Source organism: Rhinopithecus roxellana, chromosome 10, assembly GCF_007565055.1.
Source record: "Rhinopithecus roxellana isolate Shanxi Qingling chromosome 10, ASM756505v1, whole genome shotgun sequence".
In the NCBI taxonomy this organism is placed as follows: domain Eukaryota; kingdom Metazoa; phylum Chordata; class Mammalia; order Primates; family Cercopithecidae; genus Rhinopithecus; species Rhinopithecus roxellana.
In genome coordinates this window covers 87,875,832-87,901,010 of record NC_044558.1, presented here as the reverse complement: position 1 = coordinate 87,901,010, position 25,179 = coordinate 87,875,832, and the positions used below count along the sequence as shown (strand labels likewise).

Here is a 25,179-nt window from a genome sequence, read left to right as displayed (position 1 = left end):
GTACAAAGATCAGAGGAAAGTGGATGTTGTTGAGTATGACTCTGTCCTTCTTTCCAAAATCCAAACAGAACAAGTACACCTTTCCCAGAACACGGTACGTTACTGACCTCAATACTGAAAGTGTGCAGGCAGCTTTGACATCACAAAATGTCCAAAAAGATACTGGGGTGGGGTGGGGACGGATTTTTTTTTTTTTTTTTTTGAGCTATGATGATTTGAGTGAAAAAAGAAACTGTCCTGAGTACATTGGAGATTTGGCATTTGATGGGCAATAAAATAAAATAATCAACCCAGGAGGCAACGGGAGAAGCCCGAACATAGCCTCTGAACTCAATGGAGGGGTTTATTCTCCTAGAAAACTTCCCCTGAGCTTGCTCAGGCTGCGTTAAGCCTCCTCCTCTGGGCTTCCCAGCCCTGGGCTTCCCCAGCCTAAGAAGAGCAATGATCATGATGCTAATAGTAATATACGATATCCACAGTAATACCATGCATTGAGTACTTCCTACAGCATTTGAGCTGAGAGCCAAATAACAAAAAGGAGCCGGCTCACCAGAAAGAGTATTGCAGGCAGAAGAAACAAATGCAAAAGTGGGAATTAATTTTTTTATGTTCAAAGAATCTAAAAAAGGTGTAAACTGAGCGGATATAGGGATCGATGCAGTAATAGTAGTAACAGTTAGAGGCTGTGGGGGTAAACCGGAGAGCTGTCTTTGAGGGCAGGGATGTGGTTACTGCTGGCAGCTCGTTGGCTGGGCATGAAAATCGAACCTGGGACACAGAGTCCAGGGGAAAAGGGGCTTATGGGGCGTCCATCCTGTCCTCAGGCATTTGGCAGACCAGGACACCAGGCTCGGTAAGGCCATGTGGCTGATCCAGGCTCCCATAACCAGAGAAGTCAGGGGCAGAGCCAGAACCCAAGCATCCTGCCTCCATCCCTGAGCTCTGCCCGCTGTTGTCTCCTTTCATGGGTGATCAGGAGCTGTTTATCGGCAAAACTGACAGAAGTTTTAACAAGGTCCCAGGGGAGACAGGGAGAGTATGTGTGTGCGTGGCGAGTCGGAGGGAGGATGGTATATCACGGCTCCTCGCTTTCATCTGGTTCCTGTTAATTGGACTAAAGACCCCTGGGAAAACCATGCTCTGGGTCTGATAAGCCAAAGTCCAACTCAATTAGGGCTTTCTGCGCTTTATAGAACCTCAGTGTTCACAGAAACTCCTGGCTTTCATCTGGCCTCAGAATACTGAAGTTGTCATCAGTGTCGCCATAATCATCCTCCTCCTCCTTAGAACCACAGCAGCTATGTTCCTGGAGCACTGAGGGTAAGTCAAGCCAGTGGCTCTCAGCCCAGAGTGATTTTGCTGCAGGGGACATTTGACAGTGTCTGTAGGCATTTTTAATTGTCACATCCAGGGGCTGGGGGATTGGATACTACTGGCATCTAGTGGGTAGAGGCCAGAGATGCTGCTAAACATCTTCCAAGGCACGAGACAGCCCCCACCACAATTTTCCAGTCCCAAATGTCAATAGTGCCAGGGTTGAGAAACCCGAGGGGCTAGCCCTTTTTGTCCTGTAATTGGAGACCACCAAGAAAATCTCCTACTTGGGACCTGAGGTCTAATGACTGACATCAGAGAGGATTAACAATGATCACTGCTCTTATGCAAAGCCCCCTACCCTATAGCCTCCAGACATTCTGTAGTTAGGAAGTACCCTCTGTAAACCAACAGTTGCCTACAGAAAAGCCCTTTAGTCTAGAAACTTGCCCACTCTTGGGGAATAAATATAGTCATATATTTCCAAAAAACACTATTGGGAAACTTTTCCCAACCTCCCAAATATGTTAAAAGAAGATTGTGATTGGGCGCTACCTTTTTTCTGCTCCAAAATACTAAAAGGGGTCAGAACACTGTCCTCCATCCACAGGGCAGTAGCACCAAGTTTAGACCCTGATGGAAGTCACAGCCAACACCCTCAACCGTCGGTACCCATCACGAAGTGGACTTCAACAGCTCTGGGGCCCCGTGACCATTCAGCTCCTGTGGAATCTACCTTCCAGAAAGATGCTGGAGGCAGAACAGGCAACGCCAACACCACACTTTTCAGGAAACAGAGAGAAACCTTTCACTTCACCATTCTCTTTGGGTTGTATGATTTCCAATTCACCCCAGCCAAAAGGAGCACAGCGAAGTCTCGTTCAGATGGAGAAGTGGTCCCAGACAGAGTCAAAGGCACACATCACCTCCCTTAATCCTCACAACACTAAAAGCCTCAGGATCATGATGCCCGTTTCAAAGACAGAGGTTCCAATAGGGAAGAGGCTGGACTTATGGCCCAGGCAGGACTCACATCCCAGGCTCAGGACTCGCATGCCTTCCTGACTGTGCCACAAACCGACCAGGGCAGCTGAATGACACAGCCAGGAGGCCCAGCCCCTTGCCAACTGTGGCCCATGTCTTTTTGATCCATGCACCCAGTACAAGGAATGTGGCAAGCACTAAAACACTGATTTCAACTGAAGCAAATCCAGCTACTTCTCATCGTAGCCATTCTTTAGACAGCCTCTCGGAGGGCTCCTATGCAGCTGGGGGTGCCCCAGACTGGGCCCCAAGCTCTTTCCAGATGTCTCCCAAGAGAATGAAGCCACTGCCTAGAGTTTTTTCTGTCTCTTCGGAGCTCCCTTTGCATCTCCACTAGTGATTATTTGGAAGCTACATTTCAATGTTCCTTCTTTTGGTTCATTTTCTCCTCTTAATTGGTCTTGCAGTGTGGCAGGGAGACCAACGCAGGAGCATCATGACATGAATGCAGAAGGAAGGTTAGTGGCAGCAAGGCCCCGTCGGAGTAGGCTGCTCTGAGAGCTGCCTCTGCTGTTCACTCCGGGCCAGCCGAGAGAAACCCAGGCTCTCCCCTGGCTTGCAGCCTGCCCGCGGAGAATGCTCGGTCTGTGAAACAGAATTAAGCTAGCATTCGTCCCTGCTGTAGCTGAGTCAAGCCCTTCTCCTCTCTGAGACTCAGTTTTTCCTTTTTTGAAAGTTGAGATGATCAGACCGAGATTCCTGCCAGTTTCTACATTACTGTGCATCTTTTGCACCGATTTCAAGTCAATTTTGACATCTCCGCTAAAGGAAGCTTATCGGGCAGCGCCTCCTGGTGGCCAAACGTGATACTGAGCCATCAAGAGGTGGCCCGGGTCCGATGGTGCCCAAGAAAAGAAACACTGGCAGGAAAAGGCATCCAAGTGTCTATACCCAAGCAGCTACATGCCCCTAACTTTTTCAAGCAAGGAGCCTAGGGTTGAAAGCAACAATACAGCCCTGGCACTCAGTTCCTCCACCTCCGTGATCATTAAGGCACAAGGTCTTTACAAGTTGAGCTTGAAAAATCCGTCAGCCCTAGCCACTGAGAGCATCCTGGTATCCGATTACAAAGCTTGTCCACCTCATTTCTCCTCTGCAAACCAGACAGAGAAGAAAAAAAACAAAGGCGCTAAGGAAAGAAAATGATCAGATGATGAAGCTAAACTGAGCTCTGTTCCCAAGGACAGGGCTGACGTCGGGGGTAGGGAAGTACCGTCTCCCACCCTCCCAACTCAAAGCAACAGGTTCTGTGTGGCGAAAGGAGGACCATTTAGGGTTTCCTGTTTGAAGAGTGAAGTTAGTGGGGAAAATTTAGAGTGTAGAGCAACCCCACATTTCTGAATCCCATCGGGATGGTGGTCACACTCACCCAAAGAAAGCCACAGACTCCTATATAGGCGTGACCTTCAGCGAGTACTATCCAGACAACATCTTGTGTACACACTCTAAAGACAACAAGATGTGGTCCCCACTCCCCCAAAGAACTCAGTCTGATGCAGAACAAACCCAAAAAGTCAGCACAAAGGACCATGCATAATGTTTTGGGTCTGTTTGAGACAGAGTCTCACACTGTCACCTGGGGTGGAGTGCAATGGTGAGATCTCAGCTCACTGCAACCCCCGCCTCCCAGATTCACACAATTCTCCTGCCTCAGCCCCCCGAGTAGCTGGGATTACAGGTGCACACCACTGCACCCGGCTAATTTTTTGTATTTTTAATAGAGATGGGGTTTCACTGTGTTAGCCAGACTGGTCTCGGACTCCTGACCTTGTGATCCACCCACCTCAGACTCCCAAAGTGCTGGGATTACAGGCGTGAGCCATCATGCTCAGCCAGGGCTATGCATAATGAAAGCATGTGTTTTGGGTGAAACTGATGTGGGTTTGAGCACAAGCTCTACCAGGTACGAGCTGCGTGACCCTAGGCATCTTTACCCTCTCTGGACGTATGCCTTCTTCCTGCCTTCCCCAGAGCACTTACTATGGGAAGTTCTTGATCAATTACAGCCCCCTAGAAATGTTGTACTACTTGTACAAATATTCATTCACCCCCACTGCAGAGTTCTCCACAGTCAATGCCTCCCCAGCCTCTTCATGTATTTACTGCCCTCCTCCAAAAGGAAGCTCTCCTTTACATCAGACCAAAATCTCCCCTGATTTAGACATGTATGTATTTGTTTTAATTGACATTCACTATTTCTAGCTTGGTCTTTTACAAAAAGGGTTAGCAAACATTTTCTCCAAAAATCTTGACAGTAAATATTTCAGGCTTTGTGGGCCATACGATCTATGTCACACTACACAATTCTGATGTTGCAGCATGAAAACAGCCATAGACAAAGTGAAAACAAATAGCTATGGCAGTGTTCCAATAAAACTTTATTTACAAAAGCAGGTGGAGGGCTGACTTTGGCCCGTGGGCATTCCTTGGTCAACCCCTCTTTAAGAGAGAAAATCTCTCATTATCTGACCATTATCCCTCCCACACGATCTCATCCCTGATACACAGACAGAAAGTGCTTTGGCTTTACTTCTCTCCCCTAGGGCAAACCTATAAATGCTTCAACCTTCCCCTCCAAGGGCATAATTTCTGTGATTAGATTATGACAGTTCATTTGTTCGTTAATTCATTCAATGATACTTTCGCAACTGTGCTAAGTCGTTTGTAGGAAATGAACGAAGTGCTGCGTTTAGAGTGCATGGTCTGGAATCAGCCCGAGCTCAAGCGCTGGTGCCCTGCAATTTACCAGCCACGGACCTTGGTTGGGTACCATGCTTCACCCCTCTGTGCCTTCATTCTCTTCTCTGAAAACTGGGGAATACGAAAGTCCCTATCTCATGGGGCTAGCTGACGATTAAGTGAAATAACCCTCAAAATCAGCTCAGAATAGCGCCTGACACTCAGTATGTTTTCAATATTTTGTGATTATTTTGGTTATTAAAAGATAGCTCTTGCTATCTAGGAATTTCCAATCTAATATAGGAGATTTAGATGTCAAAGCAACTACAAGATAACTGCCCAATGACTATGGCACAAGATTGACGCAGGTGCAATCAAGGAAATCCTCCCCGCAGTGGTCAGGAGTTGCCTAAGCCATGGGAAGGTTTACTTTAGGAAGATGCAGCTCAGAAAGTTTTTCCTTTTGAACAGATGCAAAGGGACGGTGAATCAGTGAGAAAACCATTGAAATCTGGGAGGTCAGAGCATCCTGCCCCACCAGGCACCAGCAGCAGAGAGGAAGGTATCACAGTACAGATGAAAGTAAGCAAACGGGGTTCGAGGAGGATTCTTTTCCTTCAAACTTTCTCATTCAAGTTACACAACTATATATTTGTTACCCAGAAAGACAGAAAGTGCCAAAGGGCAAAAGAAAAAAAATCATCGACTTTAACCAAAGAACAGCTATGCTAAATATCCAAGTGGATTTCCTTCCATATATTTTATTTTGTTTTGTTTTATTGAGATGGAGTCTCCCTCTGTTACCCAGGCCGGAGTGCAATGGCACAATCTCGGCTGTCTGCAGCCTCTGCCTCCCGGGTGCAAGCCATTCTCCTGCCTCAGTGCTCTGAGTAGCTGGAACTATAGGCGCTCACCATCACGCCTGGCTAATTTTTGTATTTTTAGTAGAGATGGGGTTTCACCATGTTGGCCAGGCTGTTCTTGAACTCCTGACCCCAGGTGATCCACTCCTTTGGCCTCCCAAAGTGCTGGGATTACAGGTGTGAGCCACCACACCTGGCCTATATATTTATTTATTGAGATGGAGTCTTGCTCTGTTGCCCAGGCTGGAGTGCAGTGGCATGATCTCAGTTTACTGCAGCCTCCGCCTCCTGGGTTCAAACAATTATCCTGCCTCAGCCTTTCGAGTAACTGAGACTACTGGCATGCACCACCATGCCCAGCTAATTTTTATATTTTTAGTGGAGACAGGGTTTCACCATTTTAGCCAGGTTGGACTCGAACTCCTGATCTCAAGCGATCCATCCGCCTTGGCCTCCCAAAGTGCTAGGATTACAGGCACGAGCCACCGCGCCTGGCCCCATGCAACCATTTAAAAAATACTAGGCTGGGCGAGGTGGCTCACACCTATAATCCCAGCACTTTGAGAGGCCGAGGTGGGCGAATCACGAGGTCAGGAGTTCGAGACCAGCCTGGCCAACATGGTGAAACCCCATCTCTACTAAAAATACAAAAAATTTAGCTGGGCATAGTGGTGGATGCCTGTAATCCCAGCTACTTGGGTGGCTGAGGCAGGAGAATTGCTTGAACCTGGGAGGCGGAGGTTGCAGTGAGCCGAGATTGCATCACTGCAATCTAGCCCAGGCCACAGAGTGACTCTGTCTCAAAAAAAAAAAAAATTACTAAGTAACATGCCAATGTGGATGCAAATTATGGTCAATACAGTGCTTTCTTTTTCTCTCTCAAACAATAGCTTGGGTACAAGAGTATACATTGGTAATCAGGGAAATAGAGAAAGCAGAAGGCCACCTGAGTAAAAATCATGACTATAATGAACTGGAACCATTTCCTCTCGGAATATTTTAGAGGAAGGCAAGAATAATTTCGCTCCAAATAATAAAAAATATTTTCATCCTCCTTGCCCTTCCTGCCTTCCCCCTGCATGTTCCCTGCAAGTTTCAAACATATTCATGCGCCCAAGGAAGCCTCCCATCCTCGCTCAGGACCATGGCTGGGAAGGACAGAGATACTGATGGAGAGTCAAATCTGCTGGGAATGTTCCCATCTGTGAAATTGGGCACACAGCCTAATCTGCCCACCACTCATATGGTTGTGAGGCTAAAACAAAATCACCTGCATGCAGGTGCGTCCTAAAACTGAAGGTGCTCTGCAAATGTGCGGTATTATTTGATATTTACATGCAGACTTTAAATAATTTCTTTTTATCTCAGTTCCAGTGTAAGTTGCTACAAAAGCCCCAAAGGGTTGCTCCCTCAAGCTGAGCAAATGGAAACACAGGAACCACCCAGAGTTAAGAAGAAAGCCATTCATTTCCACCAGTCTTTTACGTGGGAAGCCTCCGTTTAACAGGAGTCAGACAGAAATGAGTTCAAACCCTGCCTCTGACATTTAGTTGCTGTGCGACACTGCGGCAAGGACTCTACCTCTCTGAGCCTCAGTTTTCTTACCAGAAAATAGAAATAATAATCCTATGGACCTCATGAGGTTGTTGAATAATTAAATGAGCAGATGCTGCGTGACTTAGCCCAGGAAGAACTCAATCAATATTCGTTGTTGCTGTTATCATCAACCACTAGCATTCACTCAGTCACTCCGTGACTACTTCTTGCATTCCAACTCTGAACCAGATGCTGGGAGAATTCCCACACAGGGGTTCCCAGAGCGTGTTCCCCAAACCAGTAGCACCAGCATTGCCTGGGAACTTGTTAATGCAGATTTCTGGGCACTGCCCCAGACTGGCTGAAGCAGGAACTCTGGGGGTGGAACCGTCTACGGGATTCTGATGCATGTTGAGGTTTTGAGCACCACTGTTCTTGTGGAAAGGGGTATGAAAACAAACAAAATCATTTTAGATGTGCTAGAGACTATGATAGGACAGAGAGTGGACAGGATGGAAGTGGGACTGAGAAGCTGGCAGTTGGGCTGAGTCCAAAATGACAAGGAATCAGCCAGGGGAAGATTGAGGCAGGGTGTTCCAGGCAGAAAGAAGAGCCATGCAAAGTCCCTGGGGCAGACAGTGTGAAGAAGAGAGGGTAGCTGGGTGCAATGGGCCAGTGAAAATATCAGCAGATAGGGACCAGATCTGGAGCCTAAGGACAGGACTGGGGGTCTCATTCTAAGATGTAACAGTCTGTTTGGATCTGACTCAGTTCATGTAGTTTCATGGCACCCACAAACCTCAGAGTTCAGTCCCTGCCAAGCACAAGTTCAGTGTCAATTATGCACCCAATTCTTCTGCTCAGCACCTTGTGGGTGCCAGGAATAAAAAGAGAAAGTGACTACAGCGCTGATCAGAGATGACAGCCAGAGAGTCAGGTTCTCTTTGTTCTCATTGGGGGGTTCCACAAAAGCCAGATGCTGGCCACATGAAGCAGCAGGTGGGCAAGACAGAGGGGCCAGGGATGGCCTGCAAGAAAAAGAAAGTGGGCTGGAGGGGGACAGGACAGGTGGATGAAGCCTTGGACCAGGTTGCTCAACAGGGGTGCTGCTGCAAGACAAAGGCTGGAGAGGAAAACGTCCTGCCTCTCCCTCCACCCCTGCCTGAGTGGGGACCAGCCAGTGGCTCTGTAGGAAGACTGCCTTGGTTCAGATTCAGCTTGGGAAGGAGGCAGGAGGAACGAGGGAGGGAAGCTGACTTTAAAAATAATAAAAATCATAGCCCAGTACATATTGAGTGCCAAATTTGCCAGACAAGTGTTTACATTAACACGGTGTTTATATGACTTCATTTATTTACTTACAACAACTCCATGAGAATGATACAACTAGCATCCCCATTTTACAGATGAGGAAAGCAAGGTAGTTAGACAGAGAGGGAACGCTGAGGGATGAAGGAGGGAGAGAGGAAGGGAAATTGACTGATGGATTAATTTAGCCTAGAACGAGTTAAGTAAAATCCAATCAAGGCCCTCAGGAACTGAGCAACTGAGCCCTGCCCATGTCTCTGACCTCATCTCCTATCTTCTGCCTCCTCTCCCAGCCATAGATTAGCCCACTGACAACTCAGTTACGCTGGCACCCACGTTTCCCTGGCATCCACGTTTCCAGAATCCCCTTCTCTGTGTGGTTCCAGATTAGAGTTAGCCAAAAGTGAAGTTGTACAAGACTTGGGTGACAAAAGAGAAGCAGCCATCATGCCCTGAAGAGTAACACGGGTTGAAGGCAATGGAGAACAGAGGCTGGGGTGCTGGTCCTGTTTATCCTCCATCTTCCCCACCTCACAGCCAGCTCTTCTTCCTGACAGTAGTCCCTCGATGACCAACAGCGACCTCAACTTCACCACCAGATGCTTCATGACAAACTCACAGAGGCAATAGCCACAAAGGGCTAATAACTTTCCCTGGGCATCTGTCCAAGCCCATCTGCAAGGTCCCTTCCAACAGTCGGAGGTATTGGCTGCCAGATATCCCTGAATCCGTAGGCTGCCTTACCTATGTCAGGGTAGGTTCGAGACCTTTCTCTGAATCTTAAGCTTCCCTTTTTGAGCTTGTACTTCCCCAGCTTTTCCTACGGTCATAGAAGTCTAACATCTAATAAATTCCATTTTTTCCATTATACTCACAGTAGTTTGGCTTCCCTGATTGACCCATCACTGAGACCATCACCAGCAGAAGGGATACTGTTCCAGAATTAGCAGCCTCCATTTCCTCCTCCTTGGGATGTGTGTTGTGAGAAGCCCATGTCACATGAAAGGCAACATGTGGGCACCCCAGCATATAAACCCCAACTGAACCCCCACTCAACAACTAGCACCAACTGCTATCCATGAGCATGCACCATCTTGAATGTTCCAGCCCAGTCAAGCCCCAGATGATGGCAGATCCAGCCAACAACACACAGAACAGAAGAACCACCAAGCTGAGCCCAGCCAATCCCTGAGCCCAGGGAATCATGATGAAACTAGGCCCTAAAGAGTTAATGGAACCAATGACAGAAATTACTGAGTTTGCAGGATAACAGACAAGAAAAAAAAATAACTCGCTGAGATGCTGAAACTCCTTCCTCTTGCGAGTTTTGGGGGGGGGGGGGGGGTTGTGTTTTTTTTTTTTCTTAAAAAACTCACAAGTTTTTAAAAAAGATTTGGCAGTGGGCAAATATCAGTTGGAACCAAGATGACCAACTGGAGTTTGTGCACAAGTTTACTGACACCACAGCCCAAATTTCCACCACATATTTAATGCTAACTCCTCCCAAATTTGCACATGTAACCTATGAGGTAGCATAAAGAAATAACTACACATACCCAAGGACTTTCCAGACTTCCCCTTTCCCTCCACCAACTACCTGCTTACCCAAGGATCTACCCCCTAAACCTTTCCTAATAAAAATACTGCCTTGAATCCAGCCCAGGGTGACAGATGTGAGCTTGACTCCTGTCTCCTTGGGAGTCAACTTTCAATATGAAGCTTTTCTTTTCTCAAAAACCTGTTGTCATAGTATTGGCTTCTAGTGCATCAGACAGTGAACCCCTTTTGCTCGATAACAATGAGAGATAAGAAGGCAGTTGTTGAGCCACTAGGTTTTGAAATGCAGGTCTGGGACACAGACCCATGCAGCCATGGGTCCCCAGAACCACTGGCCATGTAGGCCTGCCTTCTGCTTCTTAAAAGTGCTTCCAAGACATGCATTTGAGACGTGTGTGCTCTCAAAATGCTCTTCCCCCAGATCTTCTCTTGTCTGATACTTTCTTGTCATTCAAGTCTCAGCCTAAATGTCATCTCCCCAGAGAGGCTCGCTGTCAGTTTTACGTGTGAACTTGGTTAAGCGATAGGCCCCAGTTATTCAATCAAACAACCATCTAGGCATCAGGTGAAGGTATTCTGTTGCTGTGATTAAAGTCTATAATCAGCTGACTCTAAGTAAAAAATATCCCCTAAATCTGGGTGAGCTGATTCCACCCATTGAAACTGAAATGCCTTAAGAGCGGGACTGAGATGACTTCTTTTTTCTTTTTTCTTTTTTTTTTTCTTCCTGAGACAGGATCTCACTCTGTCACTCAGGCCAAAGTCCAGCGGTGCGATCTCAGCTCACTACAGCTTTGACCTCCCAGGCTCAGGTGATTTGCCCACCTCAGCCTCCCCAGTAGCTGGGATTACAGGCATACACTCCACCCAGCTAATTTTTTGAATTTTTTTTTTTTTAGTAGAGATAGAGTTTTGCTATGTTGCCCAGGCTGGTCTCGAACTCCTGCACTCGAGAAGTCCACCCTCCTTGGCCTCTCAGAGTGTTAGGATCACAGGCGTGAGCCACCGTGCCCACCCAGAACTGAGACCTCTCCAAAGAAAAAGAAATTCCACCCATAGGCCGGGCGCAGTGGCTGAAGCCTGTAATCCCAGCACTTTGGGAGGCTGAGACGGGCGGATCACGAGGTCAGGAGATCGAGACCATCCTGGCTAACACGGTGAAACCTCGTCTCTACTAAAAATACAAAAAAACTAACCGGGCGAGGTGGCAGGCGCCTGTAGTCCCAGCTACTTGGGAGGCTGAGGCAGGAGAATGGCATAAACCCGGGAGGCGGAGCTTGCAGTGAGCTGAGATCCGGCCACTGCACTCCAGCCCGGGCAACAGAGCGAGACTCCGCCTCAAAAAAAAAAAGAAATTCCACCCATAGATAGCAACTTCAATTCAGGCCTGCCCTTCCTAACAGCCTGCCCTACAGATTTCAGACCTTCCCAGCCAGCCCCTACCATTGCATAGGCCAATTCCTTCCAATAAATCTCTTAATACAATGCATCTTATTGGTTCTGCTTCTCTGGCTAAACCCTGACTGACCTGCTGTGATCACCCTATCAAAGCCAACCACAAAGCCACCATTGTTTCACTTCAGTTTTTTTTTTTTTTTTTTTTTTTTTTTTTTGAGACGGAGTCTGGCTCTGTCGCCCAGGCTGGAGTGCAGTGGCCGGATCTCAGCTCACTGCAAGTTCCGCCTCCCGGGTTTACGCCATTCTCCTGCCTCCGCCTCCCAAATAGCTGGGACTACAGGCGCCCGCCTCGTCGCCCGGCTAGTTTTTTGTATTCTTTAGTAGAGACGGGGTTTCACCGTATTAGCCAGGGTGGTCTTGATCTCCTGACCTTGTGATCCGCCCGTCTCGGCCTCCCAAAGTGCTGGGATTACAGGCTTGAGCCACCGCGCCCGGCCCATTTCAGTTTTAATTATCTGCATAAAACCTATTATCATTTGGTTTTTTTTTTTTTTTTTTAGACAGAATCTCACTCTGTTGCCCAGACTGGAGTGCAGTGGCATGATCTTGGCTCACTGCAGCCTTGACTTCCCAGGCTCAGGCAATCCTCCTGCCTCAACCCCTCAAGTAGCTGGGACTATAGGTGTCTGCCACCACACCCAGTTAGATTTTTTGTAGAGATGGGATCTTGCTATGTTGCCTGGGCTGGTCTTGGACTCATGGGCTCAAGCGATCCTCCTGCCTCAAGTCCCCCAAAGTGCTAGGATCACAGGCATAAGCCACTGCGCCCAACTTGGTATTTTTCTTATTTATTGGTCCTTCCAACATATTCTAGAGCAGCACTGTCGACTAGAATATTCTGCGATGGTGGGGATATTCTAGAACTGTGCTGTTGCAACAGGGCAGCTGCTAGCCACGTGCGGCAATGAACACTTGAAACATGGCTCCTGAGAATGAAGAAGGGAATTTTAACCTTTATTTAATGAATATAAGTTTACCTGGTCACACAAGTCTGGTGACTGCAGTACTGAATAGTGCAGGTCTGGGACACAGACCCATGAGAGCCCACAGCCAGCTAGCCTTCCCCACCACTGTATCCCCAAACCCTCCTAGCAACTTACACAGGGGAAGTTCCATCTGTGTTTACAGAATAAATGAATGAGCCATTTGCGCCTGAGCGTGTTTGCATCAGGTTTCTGCCGCCTGAAAGCAGGAGACCTAATTTGATGCTTTCGACATGTAAGGGATTCCTGAGCGCCTACAGAACAGGAGGGCTGGAGCAGTTACAGGGGAAACGAAAGACATCAGTGTCAATGCTAGAACATACGAGACCCTGTGGGCTTCGGGAGAAGCAGCTCTTCCTCTGCCAGCCCAGCCTTTCCCAAGTTAGAAGCGAGTAGAACAATAGGGCAATCAAGACCCACTCTTACTCTTTGTTTCAGTCAAAGGAAGACGGTATGGTGGCAGGCGGCATTCTGGGGGGCTTCATTCAAAGCCCAAACTGGGAAGAAGCCAGAGGGCATCTGAGGCTGTCCTATTTCGGGGACCACTTTGCATCCTGTTTTTCTCCTGACTGCCAGTTCTTCTCCCCCTTGATACTCAAGAGAAGCCAGAGGAGGGCCCAAGCAGGCAAGTTCCCGGGAGGCTGCAGGGGTGCACGGGCACCTGCCTGCCTGCAGCACCCTGGCCTCCACTCTCTCCCCTCAGTGGCTCCCTGAGCCCCCAAAGGATTCCCAGCATCTGTCACCTGCTCTAAGCCACCCACCGACTCTGCAGTCAGAGTGTTATTTGAAAACCAGACAAGAGATCCAGGCACCTTCTGTTCAGCCTAACCTGCTTACTCTGCAGTGTAAGCTCCTTACCGTGGCCCACTGTGGGGGCTGGTACTGCCCACCTGTCTGGTACCAGCTCCCACCGCTCTCCCCAGCCCCACTGGGCAGCCATGCTGTTCTCTCTGCACCTGGGATGCTCCCCTCCCTCCCGTCCCAAGGCACTTCTGAGTGTTCCCATCACTCCCAGTCATTAAGACTTCCCCTCCCCTTCAGGTCTCAGTTCAATCCTGAAGTCCTGAGAAAGTCCCTGAGCCCTGGAACCCAATACTTTGTGTGCCAGATGCAGAGAAAGTGCTGGATAAACACGGGTGGGAGGGGGAAAAGGAGGGAAAGGTAGAAAAGGAAGGGGAGGAGGAAGGAAAGCAAGATCTCCCATTATCCTTACATAAGCATATTCATTTTAAAAAAGGAAAACAAGAACCACAGCAAAGATCTTCCATTATCTTGACCAGAGGCTTTTCCTTGGGAAAGGAAAGATGCAGATGACCACAAATTATGAGGCTGAAAACCATCAAAATGCCAAAAAGAAGAGGAGAGAGAGAAAAAGAACAGCAGAAAAGAGGAAGGCGGCCACAGCAACAGCACTCTGAGAGCTGGGCCATGTCTCTGCCAGGCTCTCTTCTGATAAGACAGCTGTGGCCCAGGAGAGGAAGGTCTAGGAAGGGACCCTGCTGTCCTCAGATGCTGAAGTCCCCAGTCTTGGAATGGAGAGGGAGGTAGAGGCAAATGGTGAGAATGTGCTCTTCCTGCAGCCAAATCAATTTCACCCCAGGACCTCAGTCTGTAGTAACCACAGGGGAAACTGGGGCTGGGTCCACAGAGAAATGGTTTGTGGCCTTTATTTTTGTGGCCAGGGAATGGTTACCTCTAGAGAATAATCAAGCCAGACAGAAGGGAAGTAGTCTCAAAAGCAGCAGCAGTGCTGAGGGAGACCGTGGCTCAGAGGGAAGAGAAACAAACAATGAGAGAGCTGGATTAGAAAGGCTGAAGCCCCTTGGAAGGGGCCCTTGGAGGAAAAAAGAGAGGAGGAGGAGGAGGAGAAGTGGAGAAAGTGAGCTGGGGGAAGAAAAAGGCTGGAGAAGCCTGGTGATGGTGATGATGGTGGTAATGATGATGATGTTGGGTGATGGTGATGGGTGGTGGTGGTGGTGGGTGGTGATGGTGGTAACAATGGTGATGGTGATGGTGGTGGGTGGTGATGGTGATGATGGTGGTAATGGTGATGGTGGTGGGTGGTGATGGTGGTATTGGTGGTGGTGATGGGTGGTGATGGTGGTGGGTGGTGATGGTGATGATGGTGGTAATGGTGATGGTGGTGGGTGGTGATAGTGGTAACAATGGTGATGGTGGTGGGTGGTGATGGTGGTATTGGTGATGGTGGTGGGTGGTGATGGTGGTAACAATGGTGATGGTGGTGGGTGGTGATGGTGGTATTGGTGATGGTGGTGGGCGGTGATGGTGGTAACAATGGTGATGGTGGTGGGTGGTGATGGTGGTATTGGTGGTGGTGGTGGGTGGTGATGTTGGTAACAATGGTGATGGTGATGGTGGTGGTGGTGATGGTGGTAACAATGGTGATGGTGGTGGGTGGTGATGGTGGTATTGGTGGTGGTGATGATGGTGATGATGGTGGTAATGGTGATGGTGGTGGGTGGTGATGGTGGTAACAATGGTGGTGGTGGTGATGGTGATGGTGGTGGGTGGTGGTGGTGGGTGGTGATGGTGGTGGGTGGTGATGGTGGTGGGTGATGGTGGTGGTGGTGATGGTGGTAACAATGGTGATGGTGGTGGGTGGTGATGGTGGTATTGGTGGTGGTGATGATGGTGATGATGGTGGTAATGGTGATGGTGGTGGGCGGTGATGGTGGTAACAATGGTGGTGGTGGTGATGGTGATGGTGGTGGGTGGTGGTGGTGGGTGGTGATGGTGGTGGGTGATGGTGGTGGTGGTGATGGTGGTATTGGTGATGGTGGTGGGTAGTGATGGTGGTGGTGGTGATGGTGGTATTGGTGATGGTAGTAACAATGGTGATGGTGGTGGGTGCTGATGGTGGTATTGGTGGTGGTGGTGATGGTGATGATAGTGGTGGTGGTGGGTGGTGATGGTGGTAATGATGATGGTGGTGGGTGGTGGTGGTAACAACGGTGATGGTAGTGGGTGGTGATGGTGGTATTGGTGATGGTGGTGGGTGGTGATGGTAGTAACAATGGTGATGGTGATGGTGGTGGGTGGTGATGGTGGTAACAATGGTCATGGTGGTGGGTGGTGATGGTGGTATTGGTGGTGGTGGTGGTGGTGATGGTGGCGGTGGTGGTGGGTGGTGGTGGTGGTGGTGGGTGGTGGGTGGTGGTGATGGTGGTGATGGTGGTGGGTGGTGGTGGTGGTGGTGGTGGTAGTGATGGTGGTGGGTGGTGATGGTGGTAACAATGGTGATGGTCGTGGGTGGTGATGGTGATGATGGTGGTAATGATGGTGGAGGGTGGTGATGGTGGTAACAATGGTGGTAGTGGTGATGGTGGTGATGGTGGTGGGTGGTGGAGATGGTGGTGGGTGATGGTGGTGGTGGTGATGGTATTAGTGATGGTGATGGTGGTATTGGTGATGGTGGTGGGTGGTGATGGTGGTAACAATGGTGATGGTGGCATTGGTGGTGATGGTGCTAATAATTGTGATGGTAGTGGTGGTGATTTGCCTGTATCATCTCATGTAATGCTCCCAACAACCAATGTGGCTCAAATGATCATCATTCCCATCCTACTGCTTAGGAAACTAAGCACAGAATCATAATATGTCCTACCCACAATCACAGCTAATGGGTGGCAGAGCCAGAACTGGAACCCAAGTTTGTTGGACTCCAGATTCCATACTCTTAGAAAATGATTGAGGACTAAGAAGGAGAAAGGAGAATGAGAATGGAGCCTGCTCTAGCCGCCTTATTTAATATGATGACCAGTTCCTCCATTCCAGAGGGCACTACCAACCCCGCTTAGCCTGCTGCACGTCTTCTTTAATCCTCGGCACTTATTCTCATACACTGCATAAGGTACGTGCTCATTAGGACAATAATTCATTGTCTGCGCCCCAGCCCCCCACAATAGAAAGTAAACTTTATGGGGACACACACCTCAGCATGCATTTTTAGAGATCAGAAGAGCACCTGGCATAGAATAACCATGCGACAAATTTCATTGAATGAGTGAATAATGGTTTTTTGGTTTCAGGCCATAGTTACCATGATAAGGAAAGGTTAAGTTATCCTGGCTCTGGGATCCTTTGATCTTGCTAAATGAATGGATGAGTATTCTTTGGTTTTAGGCTAAGGCTGATCTAACAAGCTATGAGAAGAGAAAAATGAGTTAAGATTTCCTATCTTCTGGGCTCCTCGGGCACTGGAAAATAAAGATATCCCTAAAGCCCAAGGAGAAAACTAAGATTAGCATTAACATCTCTAAAATAAAGCTACTTCCATCCTCTGAGAGACAGAGAGAGAGAGACAAAGAGGGACAGAGAGAGAGAGAGAGGGACAGAGAGAGAGATGACATATTCTTGGCCAGGCACAAAGCAGCCTTGCTGCCATATCCTTGGTCTCTATGTGAGTTCCTCAATACAACTTGTCTTCTGTCATTTAACAAACATGCATCCAGTCCGCACTTTGGGCCAGAATTTTAAAAACCTGATTTCATCACTGTAGGAAACGCCAGCTCTGGGTTGAGCTGGGCTTTTAAGATGAATACAATATCACCCTCAAGAAGTAAGAGTATGATGGGAAAGATACTAGTTTATTCCTCAGTCTGGGATAACATTTTTAGTTAGAGTAAAGGGAAGCCATCCAACTCCCAAGATGGTTAGAAGCTTCAAGGAACCAATTACTATTTTTGAGGGAGGAAAGGATTTTAAACATGAAAGATACTTTGACGATGGCTCACTGGTTCCCTCTGGTGGACATTAATAGCAAGCACATCACACAGCTTTTCAGGGGTAGGGAGGGGCTCCGCGGTGTAGATCTTGCAGTCACTGAAGTATCTGGTGTTCCGGTAGCCAAGGGCAAGCGGTCAGCTCAGTTTGCAGAGCCCAGGAAAGTCCTCATAGAGAAGCAGGCTTTGCACTGGGCCTGGGGAAGAGCAGGGATTCACCAGAAGGACAAAGGGAAAGAAAATTCTAGGCAGAGGGATGTGAGTACCAAGATGTGAAATCCAAGCCTCATCTAGAAAACGCTAAGTAATTCATAGATTTCTCAGATATTTAGGGCTTGAAGGGAAAATGTGAATGGTAGGACTTCAAGTGGAGCCAAACCATGAGATGTTTTGCAATCCATGAGGAAGACTGTGTTCTTTAAGCCACTAGTAAGTTTTCACGGATTGCTTGAGCTCAGAAGTTCGAGACCAGCTGGAGCAACGTGACAAAACTCTGTATCTACAAAAAGTACAAAAAAAGACTGCCAGGCATGGTGGCACACGCCTGTAGTCCTAGCTACCCAGGAGGCTGAGTGGGGGGATTGCTTGACCCCAGGAGGTAGAGGCTGCAGTGAGCCAAGATTGTGCCACCACACTACAGCCTGGGCAACAAAGCAAGATCCCATCTCAAAAAAAAAAATACATATGCATTGAACTGCTACTATGTGCTAGATATTGATCTTCATCCTGGGAATCAAACAGTGCGCAGAAACAAGTATGATCCCTGCCCTTTCGCAGCTTACAGTCTAGTGGAAAAGAGAGGCATTCATTTAAAAACAAATCGCTCTCCAAAAAAGGTAAGCATTAAAAAAAAATTTTGGGGGGGGCCGGGCACGGTGGCTCAAGCCTATAATCCCAGCACTTTGGGAGGCCGAGACGGGCAGATCACGAGGTCAGGAGATCGAGACCATCCTGGCTAACACGGTGAAACCCCGTCTCTACTAAAAAATACAAAAAACTAGCCGGGCGACGTGGCAGGCGCCTGTAGCCCCAGCTACTCGGGAGGCTGAGGCAGGAGAACGGCATAAACCCAGGGGGCGGAGCTTGCAGTGAGCTGAGATCCGGCCACTGCACTTCAGCCTGGGCGACAGAGCGAGACTCCATCTCAAAAAAAAAAAAAAAAAAAATTTTTTTGAGATGGAGTCTCGCTCTGTCGCCCAGGCTGGAGTGCAGTGGTGCGATCTCAGCTCACTGGAAGCTCCGCCTCCCAGGTTCACGCCATTCTCCTGCCTCAGCCTCCCACATAGCTGGGACTACAGGCGCCCGCCACCTCGCCCGGCTAATTTTTTTTATTTTTATTTTAGTACAGACGGGGTTTCATAGTGTTAGCCAGGATGGTCTCGATCTCCCGACCTCATGATCCACCCGCCTCAGCCTCCCAAAGTGCTGGGATTACAGGCATGAGCCACCATGCCCGGCGTAAATGTTTTAAGTGGCACCATTACCTGCAGGAACAGCATAGGTGAAGTACAGTGTCAAGGATCAGAAATGGGTACACAATTCTTTACTAAGAAGTCTGAGTTGAGCTGACTCCGGTGCTGAGTGCTGTAGGAACATGTGAAAACAGGGAGCACTTGGCCATTGCTTTCAACGTGCCGGTGGCCCTAAGGCTGGCATCTGAGGCAGGACATAGAAGACTGAGTCTTAGCAGCCTGGGAAGAGTCCAGAGGGAGGCCTATGTGGAGGCAGGAGGATCAATGAGATCAGTGTAGGTTCAAACTGTAGTGAGGTGTGTAATGAAAGTGCTGCTTGACCAAGCATGGGGACGCATGCCTGCAATCCCAGCACTTTAGGAGGCCGAGGCAGGAGGGCTGCTTGAACCCAGGATTTTGAGACTAGCCTAGGCAATGACAAAGCGAAACCCAGTCTCTACAAAAATCAGAGAGGTGTGGTGGCGTGCACCTGTAGTCCCAGCTACTGGGGAGGCTGAGGTGGGACAATTGCTTGAGCCCAGAAGGTCGAGGCTGCAGTGAACTGTGTTCACACCACTGTACTCCAACCCGGGTGACAAAGTAAGACCCTGTCTCAAAAACAAAAATTAGTGGCAGGCCAGGCACGGTGGCTCATACCTGTAATCCCAGCACTTTGGGAGGTTAAGCCAGATGAATCACCTGAGGTCAGTAGTTTGAGACCAGCCTGGCCAATATAGCAAAACCCCACTTCTACTAAAAACACAAAAATTAGCTGGGTGTGGTGGCGCATGCCTGTAGTCCCAACTACTCAGGAGGCTGAGGCAGGGGAATCACCTGAACCCAGGAAACAGAGGTTACGGTGAGCCAAGATCATGCCACTGCACTCCAGCCTGGGTAACAGAGTGAGACTCCATCTCAAAAAAAAAAAAAGAAAAGAAAGTGGACATTACCCGCATCTGCTAAATGATATAGCCTAGAACAGGAATGGACTTACAACATCGTCTTCCATCATGCATAGGAAGGAGGAGTATTCTTTCATGAAACATGCTATAATTGTGTATATGTATGTGTAGCTACATGGTGTGCATGTATGTATACCTACGTGTGTGGAGGGGGTCACAATATAAATTGTACTTGTACTGTCCATCTGGATCAAACAAATTTTGAAAAAGATCAGAGGACAGGGCCAGGTGTGATGGCTCATGCCTGTAATCCTAGCACTCTGGGAGTCCAAAGCAGGTGGATTGCCTGAGCTCAGGAGTTAAAGACCAGCCTGGGCAACACGGTGAAACCCCATCTCTACTAAAATACAAAAAAAACTAGCCGGGCGTGGTGGCATGCACCTGTAGTCCCAGCTACTTGGGAAGCTGAGGCAGGAGAATTGCTTGAACCCAGGAGGCGGAGGTTGCAATGAGCCAAGATCGCACCACTGCAGTGCAGCCTGGGCGACAGAGTGAGACTCTGTCTCAATCAGAGTACAAGACCTTTCATGGTCTCGCGCAGCCCAGAATCTTACAAAAAAATGACTATTCTGCCCCCATAAGGCTGACATAAATGCCTCTCTCACAGAAACTGGAACCTCACTCTACTTCTAAGGATGCTGCCAAACTCAGTAGGGTCTCTCTGATGAGGCAATGTGAATTCTGAAAAGTAATTAAAAACCTCACCTCAAACACTCACTGTCAGGTATTCTGGGGGCATAAATGGGTACAAACTTTCTCGAAAGCAATATGACAATGTTCACCACAATTCTTAAAATATGTGTTTTGTTTTTGTTTTTGTTTTTTGTTTTTGAGACAATCTTGCTGTCACCCAGGCTAGAATGCAGCATCATGATCTTGGCTCACTGCAACCTCCACCTCCCAGGTTCAAGAGATTCTCCTGCCTCAGCCTCCCAAGTAGCTGGGATTACAGGTGTGTACCACAATGCCCAGCTAAAGTTTTGTGTTTTTAGTAGAGATGGGGTTTCACTATATTGGTGAGGCTGGTCTCAAACTCCTGACCTCAGGTGATCCACCGGCGTCGGTCTCCTAAAGTGCTGGGATTACAGGTGTGAGCCACCCCGTCTGGCCAAAATATGCCAATGTTTTCCTGCAAGACTCCTCTCCTATGAATTCACTCTAAAAGAATAGCCACAGGGGTCCCCAAAGACAACACTCAGGGGTATCAGGCAGCATTGCTTATGATAGGAAAAGTATGGCTATAACTCAAATTTCCAAAAATAGGAGATTGGTTGAATAAATTGTGTTAGTACTCAGGCATTAAAAATAAGAAGTGAATGCATTTGGTGACAAAGGAAGATGTTTATGATATAACATTGTAATTTGGTGCAATTTATTTTTAAGACAGGATCTCACTCTGTGACCCAGGCTGGCTTTCAGTGGTACCATCTCAGCTCACTGCAGCCTTGACACCTCCAGGACTCAAGCAATCCTTCCACTTCAGCCTCCCAAGTAGCTAGGACTACAGGTGCATGCCACAACACCCAGCTATTTTTTTTTTTTTTTTTTTTTTTTTTTTGGTAGAGGTAGAGTCTTGTTATGTTGCCCAGGCTGGTCTCAAACTCCTGGGTTCAAGCAATTCTCCCACCTTGGCCTCCCAAAGTGCTGGGATTACAGGTGTGAGCCACCATGCCTGGCCTGCAATTTTTTTTTTAAAGACAGAAAACTTTCATCTGCTTCTCACTGTGGGTAAAGAGAGAAAGTCACCTTTGGAGTAGATTTTGTATAGACTGAGTGACTGAGAGGCCCCTCCGTGTCAGCCACACTCATGTTCGGTGAGTCAACACCATTGTGCTAGAGGTAAAGAGTAACATCACCTTTACAGCTCGTCAGCCAGCAGTGATTGTGCCTCCCTGGGGACATTTTGAAATATCTGGGGATATTTCCGTGTGTCATGACTTTGATTTGGGGGATGTTACTGGTATCTCACGGGCAGAGGTCAAGGATGCTTCTAACCAAACATCCTTCAAAGCATAAGACAGCCCCCAGTGCATGGTCCGCACCCCCACTTTATTTTTGAGACAGGATCTTGCTCTGTCACCCAGGCTGGAGTGCAGCAGTGTGATCATGGCTCACTACAGCCTCAATCAATGTCCTGGGCTCAAGTGATCCACCAGCCTCAGCCTCCCGAGTAGCTGGGACTACAGGTATGTGCCACCACACACGGCACTTTTTTTTTGCATTTTTGTAGAGACGGGGTTTCACCATTTGCCCAGCCTGGTCTGGAATTCCTGAGCTCAAGAGATCCTCCTGCCTTGGCCTCCCAAAGTGCTGGGATTACAGGCATGAGCCAGTGTGCCCGGCTGCATGATCCCTTTTCATGCTGACTGTACCTGAATCAAGATCTGCCAGCAAGAAAAAAATACAAAAGGTCACGCATGGAGGACTAGGCCAATGACCTGTTTCAAGGATGTTGTATTTTGTTCACTGCTGCCTCCTCAGCCCTGCTGGCACCCCATAGCCACTCAGATTAGAAGACTTCTCCAGGTCTAGAACAATATTCGACAAATGCTTGTTGAAAAAAGCAGGTTGAATCAAGCAAGGGCATCCGTGAGCCTCCACCTGACTCTCCCAGACTGATGCTCAACAGTGACACCTTGTGGTGGGAACTGAAACAACCGTGCTGATGGTCACTAACACTTCTCCGTGGCTGGCGTTTGCAGAGCGCATCCCTTGGGACAGAAAGGCCCCAGAATTTGCAGATAAATCATGAGGCTAGAGAGAAGCAGGAAGCCTCAGGAAGATGATATTTGATGTTCTGCTAATAAAGACAAACGGGTATCTGAGCAATTAATGGAAAACATCCAGGAGGGATGACAATATATTGGCCCCCAAACTGATACAAGTCACAGAGGTTATTTTATGAGGTGAAAAAAAAATTTAAGCAATATGTATGGGTAATTCTAATTCTATTTTTTAAAGTATACATATATCCATTTGTCAGGAAAAAATATACCAAAATGATAACAGCAGTTACCTAGAGGGTGGGGCTTATGGTGATTTTTTTAAAAATCTATTTTCTGGTTTATGTTACAATGAATGCAAATCATTTCTGTAAAAAAAAAAAAAAATAGAAGCTAGACATTGACCCAAAATGCAAAGGCACTTCAACATGTCTAAAGTAAAAAGACCCTGGTCTCCTACGCACACTCAACATTTTCATGTCCAGACCCTAATTATCCAGCACCAGATACCCTAAACCTCAGCAGGTCGTCCTGGGGCAAGAGTTCAAACCCAAGAGCTGCCCTTGTCGGCGTCTTCCGGCCTCCAAATCCCAGGTCCATGCTGCCTCTTCCTGCATGCCACATTTGTCCCCCAGGGTTGACTCTGTCTCGTCCTGGCCTGCAATGGCAGGCACAGGATGCCGAGGGACCGTGGCAGCTGTTCTGGGGACAAGTCGCCACATCCCCGACCCCAGGGCCTGCTCACCTGACATGTGGACATTCCTGAGGCAGGAGAGGGAGGCATTGAGGCGGGCACACTCCTCCCGGTTGGCTCCGTATTTCTTCACAGTCTCGCACACCTGTTCATCCGTCATCTCCAAGAGGTCCTCCAGGCTCAGCTGGCCCGGGGAGATTTCCTAGGGGAGGGGAGAGAGGATTGTCAACGGTGGGGCAGGAACAGCATCTCTGCCTCCACCCCGCCCTCTAGTGGTGCCTAGAGGAGAACACTCCGCCGTGCAAACGCTTTGCACAACAGTGGGGTCTCCGAATCTCCGGTTTGCCACTCATTAGCTAGATAACCTCTGACCAGTTGCTCAACCTCTCTGGGCCTCACTTTACTCATCTATAAAGTGGGAATCCTAAGTGTTCACACTTGGCATGGTAGCGCAGGTGCTTAGTGCTATTATAATTACTACCCTGTCTGGCGTCAACACTGTGCCTGTCTCTCGAATATTTATAAGGCAGGGCCCGTTTTTTCACGTTTGCATGGCTCCCAGTGCCTCCTGCTCTGCAGGGACCCATCTGAAATCCCAGCACAAACCCAGAGCAAGCACAGGAAAAGGCAGGTGCGCTGATGGCTGGGCCCCACTCTGCTTCCTTTCTTCTCTGGCTGCAGAGTCTAGGCCTCACACTGATCTTCAGAAAATCTAATGGGAAAGGGATTGAAAGTCCATGCTCCATGCTGGAAATGAAACTAGGTTTGTTTTTGAGCCCCATGGGGCATGGCTTTGCATCCTAAGGCAAAGCAGAAACGCTGGAGTCTACCGTGGAGTTGGGGAAAGGGACCTAGAAAAGATAGGATTCTCAGCTTAACGTGCTGGGCAAGTGAACTTTCACCGCCACCCCATGTTCCCAAAACAGTGTCTCCCCAGCCACCATCATATGGAGACACCTCAAAATTTGTCAAGCTTCTATATTTATGCATATGTATCTGTATGTATATATGAGTCTTCTTTTATAGCACTTACTACTCAACATCTTAACATATATTATTACTTAAGTAAAGGTTTTTTGTTTTGTTTTTTGTTTTTGAGACAGAGTCTCACTCTTGTCTGCCAGGCTGGAGTGCAATGGCATGATCTCAGCTCACTGCAACCTCCGCCTCCTAGGTTCAAGCGATTCTCCTGCCTCAGCCTCCTAAGTAGCTGGGATTACAGCCACCAACAACCACACCTGGCTAATTTTTGTATTTTAAGTAGAGACGGGGTTTCATCATGTTGGCCAGGCTGGTCTCAAACTCCTGACCTCAGGTGATCCGCCCACCTCAGCCTCCCAAAGTAAATAAGGGTGTAGCATATGGATGGTGATTCTAGGGCAGTATTGCAGAATACATCTACCCTCTTGTGGTCATGTTTGTGTATTACATGTTTGTGTATTACAAGATACAGCTCCCACATTAAACTGATAGCCAGAAAGAAGAAAACTGTCTCAGCACAAAAAAATTACCTTCAAAAATATGAGCTATGGTGCAAAAGTCGAAGCCCAATCAGTGCCTTTTCAACTCACCAGGGCAGGCAGGCAGCAGAGAGAGAACAATAGTGGAGTCACTTAGAGGCTTTCTCAAATAGGGGCACATTGCAGATGAGCCCCTTTAAGAAAGGTGATGATCAAGGACCTGTTTCTGGTTGTTGTTTTTCTTAAACAGAGACAGGGGCTCACTCTGTCACCCAGGCTGGGGTGCAGTGGTGCCATCGTATCTCACTGCAGCCTCAAACTCCCGGGTTCAAACGATCCCCCCTCCACCTCAGTCTCCTGAGTAGCTGAGACTACAGGCAGGCACCACCATGCCTGGCTAATTTT

General features: G+C 48.2%; 1 protein-coding gene across 1 annotated transcript in view; it reads right to left on the bottom strand.

Annotated features, from left to right (window-relative positions):
* Positions 1-25,179, bottom strand: part of KSR2 (kinase suppressor of ras 2) — a 497,941-nt gene that overhangs the window by 361,650 nt on the left and 111,112 nt on the right. Inside the window, exon 3 of the mRNA XM_010368261.2 lies at positions 23,366-23,516. Within this exon, the coding sequence (XP_010366563.2) occupies positions 23,366-23,516 (151 nt within the window). The remainder of the gene's footprint in view (positions 1-23,365; positions 23,517-25,179) is intronic.